Genomic DNA, 13,241 nt, shown 5'->3' on the forward strand with positions numbered 1-13,241 from the left:
CTAAGGACGTCCTCTCCAAACGTCCCTGTGGAGGGGCGGGGAAACCCGTATTTTCGAAACAAGATGGACGTCCATCTTTTGTTTCGATAATATGGTCGGGATGCCCAAGTCTTGACATTTAGGTCGTCCTTAGAGATGGTCGTCCCTAGACTTGTTCGTTTCTGATTTTCGGCAATAATGGAAGCTAAGGATGTCCATCTCAGAAACGACCAAATGCAAGCCCTTTGTTCATGGGAGGAGCCAGCATTTGTACTGCACTGGTCCCCCTGACATGCCAGGACACCAGCCGGGCACACTAGGGGGCACTGCAGTGGACTTCACAAATTGATTCCAGGAACATAGTTCTCTTACCTTGTGTGCTGAGCCCTCCAAACCCCCCCCCCCAACCCACTACCCACCACTGTACACCACTACATTAGCCCTTACGGGTGAAGGGGGGCACCTAGATGTGGGTACAGTGGGTTTGTGGTGGGTTTTGGAGGGCTCACATTTACCACCACAAGTGTAACAAGTAGAGGGGGATGGGCCTGGATCCGCCTGCCTGAAGTGCACTGCAAACACTAAAACTGCTCCAGGGACCTGCATACTGCTGTGATGGACCTGAGTATGACATCTAAGGCTGGCATAGAGGCTGGCACAAAAGATTTTTAAAGAGTTTTTTTGAGGGTGGGAGAGGGTTGCTGACCACTGGGGGAGTAAGGGGAGGTGATCTCCGATTCTCTCCGGTGGTCATCTGGTCAGTTCGGGCAACGTTTTGTGGCTTGGTCGTAAGAGAAACAGGACCAGGTAAAGTCATCCAAGTGCTCATCAGGGACGCCTTTTTTTCCCATTATGGGTCGAGGATGCCCATGTGTTAGGCACGTCCAAGTCCTGCCTTCGCTACGCCTCCAACACGTCCCTGTGAACTTTGGTCATCCCCGCGACGGAAAGCAGTTGGGGACGCCCAAAATCGGCTTTCGATTATGCCGATTTGGGCGACCCTATGAGAAGGACACCTATCTTCCGACTTGTGTCGAAAGATGGGCATCTTTCTCTTTCGAAAATAAGCCTGATAGTGTCAAAACTTGGCCAAGTCGGGCCATTGCACAATAAAATTGCATGCAGCAAATCAATGATTATCTTCTCCTTCTGTAGACCACCTCTGCTGTTTGTTGCTGTCTATTTTGGTACTGCAGAGAGTTTTCTCCTGTTTTGTTGCTTAGTCATTATTAAAACAGGTTTAGCTCAAAACGTCTTAGTTTTAGTCCTGGACGTTTTTGTTTTGTTCCATTATGGCAGAAAAATGTCCAAGTGTTAGGAACACCCAAATGCCACCCTTAAACCCCCCCCCCCCCCCCAACATGCCCCCTTGTGATGTGAACGCACTGCGGAGAAACAGCATAGAAAAACGTTTAGAAAATGTGTTTCAAAAATGTTTTTCTCTTTCAAAAATGAGCCCCGTATAGCAACATATGTAAGTTAAGTCTATGTGCTTTGAAAATGAGCCTCATCCCATCTTCTTAGTTAACATCTATATACAAACAGAATGCTGGGTGCTTGCCAGACTGGGTGTAAATTACAAGATATACCCTGATGACCTGTAATTTTTTGTACCTATCTGTTAATGAGACTATGCAATTTGTTTCTCTTTGCTTAAAGACAGTTGAGACATGTCTGCTAACAAATCATGTTTGAACATCCAAAAGACTGAGATCATAGTTCTATATATCTCATCCATATCTCATTTCCTTCTTCTTGTGCAGTTAATGACCTTAGTACTGCCAGTTGCTGCACCCCTTAGAAATCTGAGATCGATTTGGATCCTCATTTATCAATGAAAGTTAATATTGCTTATATGGTGGAAACTATATTGTTCAATTTATGATTGTTGTGGTGATTGAAACCTTTTTTGTCCTCTGATAATTTATATACAGTTTCTGAAGCATTGGTTATTTCACATCTTGATTTTTGTAATGGCCTGTTGTTAGGGCTTCTGGATACTGTTCTATGACCATTACAAATAGCACAAAATGCTGCCATTCATATTTTACACAGGACATCTTGTTACACTTCAGTGTTGCTTTTTACTGAAATCCTTACAGCGGTTGCCAGTTGCATTCAATATTTTTTTTTATTTTTGTTACATTTGTACCCCGTGCTTTCCCACACATGGCAGGCTCAATGCGGCTTACATATTGTATACAGGTACTTATTTGTACCTGGGGCAATGGAGGGTTAAGTGACTTGCCCACAGTCACAAGGAGCTGCCTGTGCCTGAAGTGGGAATTGAACTCAGTTCCCCAGGACCAAAGTCCACCACCCTAACCACTAGGCCACTGGCTCATAAAATGTTATCTAATAAAACCCTACTGCTATTGCTGGACTATTGAATTTGTATTGTCCACCAAGCCGATCTGAGAACAAATATAAGCTGGATGTTCCATCATCCTGGTTGGTGAGACTATCGTAAGACTCATGAGCAAGTGATTTCCAGTTGCAACATCCACATTATGGAATTCATTATTTGTTGAACTGTGTTTATTAACTGACACAGTTATTTCTAGAAAACATTTTAAATCATAACTTTTTCAACAATTTTTTTCATCTGTTGAAGGGTAGGGAAACCATAGTAACTGCTTACTATGATGTAAACTGTGGAATAGTTTCTTGCTGGGTGATGAGGTAATCCAACTTGTATACTCTTGTAAGTGTATTAGTATTGCTTGGTTAATGAGCAGTTTATTTTATTACACATTGTTTTATCATGTTGTTGTTATATTTTAAATTGATTATACATTTGGTCTTTGTAATTATTCTGATTATATGTGTTTATCACTGTAAGCTGCTTTGAACATTGGAAACAGTAGGTTATTAATTTTTAAAAAATAAAATAAATTACATATACCTGAAAACCAGTAGAGGGCTGGGGAACACTGACCCAGATTATATGTAACTTAGAGGGGCATAATCGAACTGGGCGCCCATCTTTAAGGGCACCCCGGCGAAGGGGTGGGGCATCCCGTATTATCAAAACAAGATGGGCGGCCATCTTTCGTTTCAATAATATGGTTGGGGACGCCCAAATCTCAACATTTAGGTTGACCTTAGAACTGGCTGACTTCGGTTTTTGGCCATCTCAAAAACGTCCAAATCCAAGCCATTTGGTCGTGGGAAGAGCCAGCATTCATAGTGCACTGGTCCCCTCTCACATGCCAGGACACCAGCCGGGCACCCTAGGGGGCACTGCAGTGGACTTCACAAATTGCTCCCAGGTGCATAGCTCCCTTACCTTAGGTGCTGAGCCCCCCAAAACCCACTACCCACAACTGTACAACACTACCATAGCCCTTAAAGGGTAACGGGGTGCACCTAGATGTGGGTACAGTTGATTTCGGGTGGGTTTTTGAGCGCTCCCATTTACCACCACAAGTGTAGCAGGTAGGGGGGGATGGGCCTGGGTCCGCCTGCCTGAAGTGCACTGCAGCACCCACTAAAAACTGCTCCAGCGACCTGCATACTGCTGTGATGGAGCTGGGTATGAAATTTGAGGCTGGCATCGAGACTGGAAAAAAATGTTTTTTAATTAGTTTGTTAGGGTGGGAGGGGGTTGGTGACCACTGGGGGAGTAAGGGGAGGTGATCCCCGGTTCCCTTCGGTGGTCATCTGGTCAGTTCGGGCACCTTTTCGAGGCTTGGTTGTGAACAAAAAGGGACCAAGTAAAGTCGACCAAATGCTCGTCAGGGACGCCCTTCTTTTTTCCATTATCCACCATGGACGCCCATCTGTTAACCACGCCCCCGTCCCGCCTTTGGTACACTTCCGACACCGCCCCCTTGAACTTTGGCCATCCCTGCGACGGAAAGTAGTTGAGGGTGGCCAAAATCGGCTTTCGATTATACCGATTTGGGCGACCCTGAGAGAAGGACGGCCATCTCCCGATTTGTGTCGGAAGATGGGCGCCCTTCTCTTTCGAAAATGAGCTGGATAGTTGATGATGGCAGATAAAGACCTAAATGGTCCATCCAATCTGCCCAACAGTCACGCTTATTATCAATTCATAATTAAGCCAACAATGAATGTAATATAAAATACTTGATCTTGATGTTTCTTTGATATTTCTAGGACATACCCCACTGTTTACTAAGTCACACTAGTGACTGCTGTGCGCTAATGCCAACACAGCCCATTCAGTAGGGCTGTGTCGGCATTGCCACTCGACAGCTGCTAGCGTGGCTTAGTAAATAGGGAGGATAGACTGTAGAAGTCCGCCCAGCGCTGTCCTCACATTCCAGCCACCGGCCTCAGTTCTTCACAGCCAGAGTCACCATCTAAGCACCAGCTGACACATACATTCAGTCATTTACGTTTTGTTTTTTTGTACCAGCCATTTTCTAATTAAAGATGTTCTGTGTTCATCCCACACCTTTTTGAATCTGTCACCGTGTTTTTTCTCTACCACCTCCCTCAGAGCACATTCCAGGCATCAGCTACCCCCTTCTAAGTCTACCACCCTGCAACCTCAATTCATGTCCTTTAATTTTACTGTTGCCCCATCTCTGGAAAAGATATGTTTCTATATTAATACCTTTCAAGTATTTAAACATCTGTATCATATCTCCCCTATCCCTCCTTTCCTCTAAGGTATACATATTCAGGACTCCCAGTCTCTTATCACACATCTTTTGGCTCAAGCCCCATACCATTTTTGTCACCTTCCTTTGGACTGTTTCAAGTCTTTTCACATTCTTAGCAAGATTACAGCCTCCAAAACTGAATACAATAATCCAGGTGGAGCCTCACCAATGACTTGTACAGGGGCATCAATACTTCCTTTCCTCTACTGGTTATGCCTCTCTTTATGCAGCCTAGCATCCTTCTGGCTACAGCTATGGCCTTGTCACACTGTTTTATGCTCATAACTTTTCAGATAGCTCTCCTTGTCTTGCTGTCCCCTTTTATATCCTCATTCCTGATTTTCTTATCCCTTTTGCTTACAGAAAGCCTTTTGACAGCCACAATTGCTGTTTTTCTCTTTAATTTTGTTAGTTTCTTGAGTCTGACAGCCCTATTCAATCATCTTCTATCTAGCACCCTGTTATCTGGGTTAAACTCCTGTTAGCATATGACCTGAATCACCTAGGGTGCCCTCAGACAGAAGTAAGTGATCTCTATATTATAGACCTTTATTTTTATGTATACTACCATAGCTTCTGATAAATCCAAATCACATCTTTATTCTAGCTCTTTAGCCACACACTGAAGATACCAGTATAAAGTATCCTATCTTACTGTAACCCTGAGGGGTTAAAAATGAAAATTACTGTTACCTGTTCCCTGTGGCTGGGTTCGTGTTTCAGAAGCACCGGGGAGATGTGCTGGGTCTGGCATCGGCTGCTTTGTGATGGTTCGGGAGTCGGGTTCAGCGACCTAGAATGGGAGAAGTTGCAGTGGTATTGAGTTGAAGTCAGCAACGTTAATAGAGCCACGGAAGCCGGGCAGTTGCAGTTTCATTTTGGTGTTAGGGAAGCCCCAAAATGTGTGCACTGCGCTGGAGTCTGATGTCATTAGGGGACATCAGAGAGCCGGCACATGTGCAGAAGTGCTTCAGGCCGGATGTTTTAGTAAAGAAGCGCTGGAGAGATTTGGGCTTTGCTTGCCTGCACTGAAGAGCCGGGGAAAGAGAGAAAATGGCTCAGAATAGTGCAGGTAGGCAGGAGTTGTTTCAGGAAAGGAGTTGGAGTGATGATGAGGTTCAAGATCGGGGCTACTGGACTCACATGCGCCAGAGGAGAGCTGAATGGGAGAAGAGAGCATGAGTCTGAAGTGCCGGCTCTGGGGCAGAGCTGTGCAGCATGTGTTTGCTGAAAATAAGAGAGAGAAAAAATAAAGCCACAGACAAGAGAAGGAAAAGGTATGGAAAAGAAAAGAAACATATAAAAGGCTGCTAAATATTTTAAATGCCCAAACTCCCCACCTGGTGGTCTAGTGCCCCCTGTATGCTGGAGAAGGGAGTACCACACTCCCACCTCTTCAGTGCTGCCTTCAAAATGGTGGTGCCCAGCCCTGCCCAGTGCATCCTGCCCCAATTTGATTGTGCAGACTGCCCCAATTTGATTGTCAATCGTTGATGGATAAAAATGATTTTAATAATAAATTAAAATACGCATACAATGGGCTATTGTATGCGTATTTTAATTTATTATTAAAATCATTTTTATCCATCAACGATCTGCTTTGTATATTTTCCATCTTGGAGTTTGCAGATCGTCTGCCTCTTTGTTTCCTTGGACCCCCCCCCCCCCCCCCCCAATTTGATTGTCTGCACATGTTGTCTATTAGATTGTAAGCTCCTTTGAGCAGGGACTGTCCTTCTTTGTTAAACTGTACAGCGCTGCGTAACCCTAGTAGCGCTTTAGAAGTGTTTAGTAGTAGTAGTGCAATCAGTTGACTGGTTACAATTGGAGCGGAAAAGACATGAGAATGTCAGCAAAAAATAGGAATAGAACTGATGACTGATACTGAGATGGTGGTTATGAGGAACTACATCGGCATCATGAACCCATTGTCAGCTACAACTGATATTCTGCAAACTGAAAATGATTGCTATATTAGACATGTAATCCCCATGATAATGGGAATTTAGTCAAAATTACAGGGATTGGTAGATGATATCAATTTGAATAAGACAATGTAGCCACCAATCACAGCTCTGACCAAAGGAATTTCTTCAAGATTTGGTCCGGTATTTGAAGATGATGACTACAATATTGCAATGATGCTTGTTCCGTAGTTCAAGTTGAGAACTCCACCAGACTAAAAACGGTATGAGAAGACTCAGCTTCTCTTTTGTGCTGTGGCTGCAACAGAGATTGAAGTCAGAGCTAGAAGCATAGTTCCACTTTCATTTGCACAGGACTTACAGTCAGCCTCCAAGACTGCTACTGGAGGTGAAGACTTTGATTTTCTGTCCACTGCAAAGAACAACTTTCCAGCAGCTAAATCTGGAACAAAGGAAGAGATTGAGCATTACCTGGAATTTTCAGACACTTCCACAAACAGCTTGCTTGCATTTCCAAAAGTGGCAAAAGCTTTTATCAAGTTCAATGCTGAACTTCCCAGCAGTTCAACAATAGAACTGTTATTTATTTATTTTTGTTATATTTGTACCCCGCGCTTTCCCACTCATGGCAGGCTCAAAAGTTGCTTGTCATGATGATTACTTTGAGAAACCGTTTTTTATGCGGTATAAACTGAAGTAACATTGAGAATTCTGAGACTTTAAACATAAAACAGAGTAATCATAAAGTATTTAGCATTAGTTAATTAGTGATTTGTTGAGAATTTATCAACTCTTAAACATTAAGAGGCCCTTTTACTAAAGTACGGCAAACCTACTGCAAGCTTGCTGCCTGGCAATTCAGAACTGTGCGCCATTTCCTGCTGGAAACATTTTTTGGGGGGGGTTGCGAGGTGGGGGTGTGCCTGGCAGTAATCAGACAGCACTGTGTGCTGCCCGGTTACCACTGACCTACCGCAGGAGCCCTTACCGCCTCCTGAATAAATAGGAGGCGGTAAGGGCTCCCCCAGGAAATGGCCACACGGTTCAGCTTAGTGCTCTGCCATTTCCTATTTAAAAAGGGAAAAAAAAAACTTTATCTGGTGGGGTTAAAAGGGCACCTTGGCACATAGTAAACCCACACACCGACACCACTGCAGGGCCCTTTTTTACCTCTGCTTGGTAAAACAGGCCCTAAACACATTTCTTCCTAAGTACAATGGTTGTGCAATTGATTTTGAAGGCAAATTAAAATGCCTCATTTAGTTAAACTACTACAAGAAAAATGTAGTTAACTAGATAGTTAAACTACTTTTTTAGTAAAACAGTTATAGTTCATAGACTGGTTCTTCCTTCTCCAAGCAATCCTTTTGGTCTTTTAAGTAAAAGCTCAAGACCCATCTTTTCGCTATGACTTTTAATATGTGTTAGTTCTGGTGAACTTTTCAGCAACAACAGTTAGTTACAGTTTTTGTTTGTTAAGTTTTCATCACCTCTGCTTTCCTCTGTAGCTTTCTAAAGTTAGTTTTGGATGTGTCTATTTTCTGGTGTACCTGGGATCTGTCCTGTCACTTAATGGCTTTCTGTTTTCTTTTCTTTCTATATATTTGTGAAATTTTGTAAATCGCTTAGATATGGGATTTTCCCAGGATTTGGTGATTCTTCAAATCATTAATAAACATAAACATAGTTAAACTACTTTTTAAGTAGTTGGCACCCAGCAGTGAATATCAGTGGTACCCAAATAACTTCTGGCTTAACTCTACCCCAGCACTACCCAGATAATGGTGAGGCTGTCAGACATGATATGTAGTGGCATTATCCAGATAATGACACTGAATATTATCGCCTAGGTCTGGTATGTGCTAGTTATCCAGGGAGAGGGTGCTGTTGCCTGGATAAGTAATTTAATTTTAGTTTAATTTCATTCATTCTTTTATAGCTCACCACTTGCAACCAAAAGGATGTACAGAGTGGATTGCAATTAATAGTTTAAAACAGTAATACAATCATGCACCAATTTATACCCTCCCCTTCTTCCCCTCACTAAAATAAAAACACACAATAATAATCTATTTAAAAAAATTCATGAAGTCAATATTCAGCCAGCAGCAGTGAGTGTTGTGCTGGTTAAGTCGATATTCAGCACGTAACCAGCCATAGGCTGTCGCATAATAATTGACCCCTGGCTAGTTAAGGGGTCCTTTTACTGCAGTAGTGTGGGCGTGTGTGTTTGGCACACACTGGGCCAATTTTTACCATGTTTGGGGAAAAAAGCCTGTGGTAAAATTGAAATCAGCGCAAGCCAATTTACGGCCTGAGCCCTTAATGCCACCCATTGATCTAGTGGTAGGGGCTCATGCACTGCATGCGTGGTGACCGGTTAATGCCAGAAACCCTGTGCACAGTACGAAATAAAAAAATAATTTGTCCCAGCAGTATGGGAGCATGCCAAATCCAAAATTACTGCCAGGGTGCCATGCTAGCCTGGCGGTAGTCTCGTAGCGCACACTGCATGCCTGTAGAACCTCCCGTGCCTTTGTAAAAGGGCTCCCAAGTGCTGAATATCAGCCCTTAAGTAGCCAAGTGCTGACTCTGTGCTGGAACGCCCCCACAATAGCTGGCATAGGCGCTAACAATTTTCAGTAGCAATAACCAGTTAAGTGCCACTGAAAATTAGCAGATAGCCCCAAAACAAGCAATTTAACTGGTCTTCAGGGCAGTGGAGGAGTGGCCTAGTGGTTAGAGTGGTGGACTTTGGTCCTGGGGAACTGGGTTCAATTTCCACTGCAGGCACAGGCAGCTCCTTGTGACTCTGGGCAAGGCACTTAACCCTCCATTGCCCCAGGTACAAACAAGTACCTAAGCCGCATTGAGCCTGCCATGAGTGGGAAAGCACAGGGTACAAATAAAAAAATTTAAATCATTTTAAATATTGACCAGCAGGTTTTCAATTGCTTTCGAAAAGCCCCATAATCTTTCAAACTTTTCAATGCCATTGGAAACTTATTCCAAAGAACAGGAACTGCATCTTCGAAACACTGATCCTGTATTGTTTTCCATCTAAATTCCTTAACAGGAGGAAATTCCAAACTATGAATACATTGAGAATGCAACTTTCTTGTAGATGTACAAACATTCAAATGGTTCTTCATATAAATGGGTCCAATCCCAGGTAACACCTTAAATACCAAACACAATACCTTTAAAAAAATCACAGATTCTACAGGTAACCAATATAAACTTAAAACAAACAAACAAAGGTAACCACTCGCCTCCACCTACCCTCCTCTCCTCTTTCCTGTACATACTAATTGATTTGATTTGCTTACTTTATTTTTGTCTATTCGATTGTAAGCTCTTTGAGCAGGGACTGTTTTTCTTCTATGTTTGTGCAGCGCTGCGAACGCCTTGTAGCGCTATAGAAATGCTAAATAGTAGTAGTAGTGCTTTAGCCCACATTTTCATATAGGTGATTATACAAGCTGCTGTATTCTGAATTCTATTGACTCCAAAGATAATAAATCCATAGTATGAGCCAGATGTATTTAGTATTTTCCTCCATAGACACACAACTTTCCTAAGAGTCAATCTTGCAATCTAGGCCTCAAGGAATCATATTTAAGAATTAAAAACTTGTCTAAAATGGACACACCATTAAAATGCACCATATGAAACATATGACTCCTCTTCAAAGGCACCAAACTGCCCTACAGTGCTAATTCTGGCTGCAGCCTTGAAAACAAATTAAGTGATTGCTTTAAAGGTAGTGGTCACTTAGAGCTGAAGCTATGTTGACAAGTTAAAAATATTTCACAGTAGCACTGCATTCCAGCCTCCAGAGATCATAGCCAGTTTTAAAGAGGAGACAAGCAGTCAGGCCTGCACATGATAAGAACAGTCCTTAACATGGATTTAACAAGGCCAACAAGTGACCTCAGGAAGCAGTTCTATTTCAGCTGGCTTTATAAAGAATTTCCTGCTTTGATTGATATTGAAGTGTTGGTAAGTAAATATGGAGCATCTCTTCAGCTGTTGGTGACAGATGAGCGATAATTTCCTGGTAGGTTTTGTCATTCTCTATTTCTGCCATTGACTTCAACATAAAATAAAATAATCTAGAGGTGTTCAGTTTTCTGGACAGCCATACCCTTCTACAGAAATGGCTTTAGTTGGAATATAATGTATGATGTTTTCTACAGAAAGAGCACAGGTTCCTTATGCAATAGCTTGCAGTCATTGCGACCACACCGCGAATACTGTGTGCAATTCTGGTCATCGCATCTCAAACAAGATATAGTGGAATTAGAAAAGGTACAGAGAAGGGTGACGAAAATGATAAAAAGGATGGGACGACTTCTTTATGAGGAAAATCTAAAGCAGCCATAGCTCTTAAGCTTGGAGAAGAGACTGCTGAGGGGAGATATGATAGAGGTCTATAAAATAATGAGTGGAATGAAATGAGTGGACATGAATTGCTTGTTTACTCTTTCCAAAAATACTAGGACTAGGAGGCATTCAATGAAGCTATTAAGTAGTATATTTAAAAACAAATAAGAGAAAATATTTCTTTACTCAACGTGTAATTAAACTCTGGAATTCATTGCCAGAGAATGTGGTAAAAGCAGTTAGCTTAGCAGGGTTTTACAACAGGTTTGGATAACTTTCTAAAAGAAAGGTCCATAAGCCATTATTAAGATGGACATTGGGAAAATCTACTGCTTATTTCTAGGATAAGCAGCATAAAATCTGTTTTACTGTTTTGGGATCTTGCTGGGTACTTGCGACCTGTATTAGCCACTGTTGGAAACAGGATACTGGGCTTGATGGGCCTTCGATCTGTCCCAGTATGGCAACACTTATGTTCTCATATTCTCCTTGATACCAGTTAGCATTCCAATGGTCATGAAATGGAATTAGATTTTCTTTCTCAGACATTAATAGCTTCTTTTTGTTTGTTTTCACAGACCTCATTGTATCATGTGTCACCAGAAAAAGGCTTAGAAAGGCCTTCCAGGTAAGAAATGAAGTGGTTACCAGGTACACAGTGGTAGTTATTGCATTTAGAGAACAGACTACTATCTACCAGTGTGATATATTTATATAATAATAGGTGTTTGGAGGAGGGGGGAGTTATTTGTTATTTAGATTCCTAGTTATGTTATACCTGATATGTTTGAGAGTAATGGAAGCTCCCGCCCATCTATGATTAGGCTCATACATAATTTTTTTAATTAATTTAATAAGCTTAATCGGCATTCATGCTAAGATAAAATCAAAAGCCCACATCAAGGAAGAGACAGGAGCACATAAATAGAGAACATTTTAAGGATATGAAGATAATACATTCATATGACCTGGTTTAACTACAAGGCAATCTAATAATCGCCCCCACCTAGAAACCTATTATTTCAATTCTTTATCTAACAACATCCTTTCTAACTGTTCTGGTTAAAAAAATATATATTTAATTAGCATCAGGAAATGTACTAAGATATTTTGAGGGAAATTTCAGGAAAAAAAGTCCCACCTAGGGTCATAGTCCTTGCCTTTAATTAAAGGAATTGCTTACACCTTATTTGAGTGACCTTAAGACATAAGAACATTTTTGAATTTTACTCCCATAAAATAAAATCTTTCTTTTCAAAATAAGATCTTAACACAATTGTTTTATCCTTCTCAGACGAGAAGGTGACAAGGAGAATAGCACATGATGATATTCCGTCCTGATTGGTTTCCAAAAACTTAGTTAAATTGATAGATTCATTGGGCCTGATATTCAAAAAAACTGAGCTCCTAAATGTATGCTCCTAAGTTAGCCTCCTTTGTGCCCTATTTTCAGCCAAACTTAGCATAACTTCTCAGCTGAAAATTCATCTTAATTTAGAAGTTTAAAAATTATGCTCAAATTTAGGCCTGCCATTCATTTGGGTCCCATTGGGAGGAATGAATTGCCACTGAGGCTTCATCTATTACAGAGTCTTGAATTTTTTTAAAACAGTTAAAAGCATTGTTATTTGTGCAAGCATATTTTGGGATATAGATACTATCTGTAGGTGAGCTGATCTGGTTATCCACCGTTTTAGAAAGCCTTGCTAGCAGCTGTCGCTGCGCTAATGCCAACACAGCCCATTCTTTTTGAATGGGCTGTGTCGGTATTGTTGCGTGGCAGCCTCTAACGTGACTTTGTAAGCAGGGAGGTATATGTTTTTAGGAGGGTAAAGAAATAATGTTTTGAATTATATACGATTGTATATGTATGTGAATTGTTTTAATGGTTGTGTATATATATTTTTAACTTGCCTAGTTAATAGGCAGGCTATAAATGTTTAAATAAATAAATTTATGAGTTCAATATATGAGATTATTTCTGAAAATCAGTGCTAAGCTCCTAACTTCTTTTCTCCACTCTAAATCTATCCCTGTTGCCACCCACGTTTTATGCTCCTAAATTTAAGAGTTTAGTGAAATGTTGAGTATAAATTTATGCATGCAGCCCTAGTAAATTTTAACAGAGGCCAATTTATGAGCATAACTCTAAATTAGGTGCCTAAATCTTTTGAATATGTAGCCCTAAACTCCTACATGTAAGAAAATAAAAAATGAGTGGCAACAGGGGCGGATTTAGGGTGGGAAAGAAAGGTTATGAGCTTACCACTGATTTTCAGTGCTAGGATCATAAATCAGGCCCATATATATAGTAACA

The 13,241-nt window shown here is 41.3% G+C and overlaps 1 protein-coding gene across 2 annotated transcripts in view; it reads left to right on the forward strand.

Annotated features, from left to right (window-relative positions):
* The window catches only part of SORBS2 (sorbin and SH3 domain containing 2), a 610,065-nt gene that overhangs the window by 496,666 nt on the left and 100,158 nt on the right, over nucleotides 1–13,241 (forward strand). For both annotated transcript variants that reach the window (XM_030191487.1, XM_030191488.1), the window contains exon 13: nucleotides 11,503–11,552. In XM_030191487.1, the coding sequence (XP_030047347.1) occupies nucleotides 11,503–11,552 (50 nt within the window). The remainder of the gene's footprint in view (nucleotides 1–11,502; nucleotides 11,553–13,241) is intronic.

The sequence above is a fragment of the Microcaecilia unicolor genome, chromosome 2 (assembly GCF_901765095.1).
Source record: "Microcaecilia unicolor chromosome 2, aMicUni1.1, whole genome shotgun sequence".
Classification (NCBI taxonomy): Eukaryota; Metazoa; Chordata; class Amphibia; order Gymnophiona; family Siphonopidae; genus Microcaecilia; species Microcaecilia unicolor.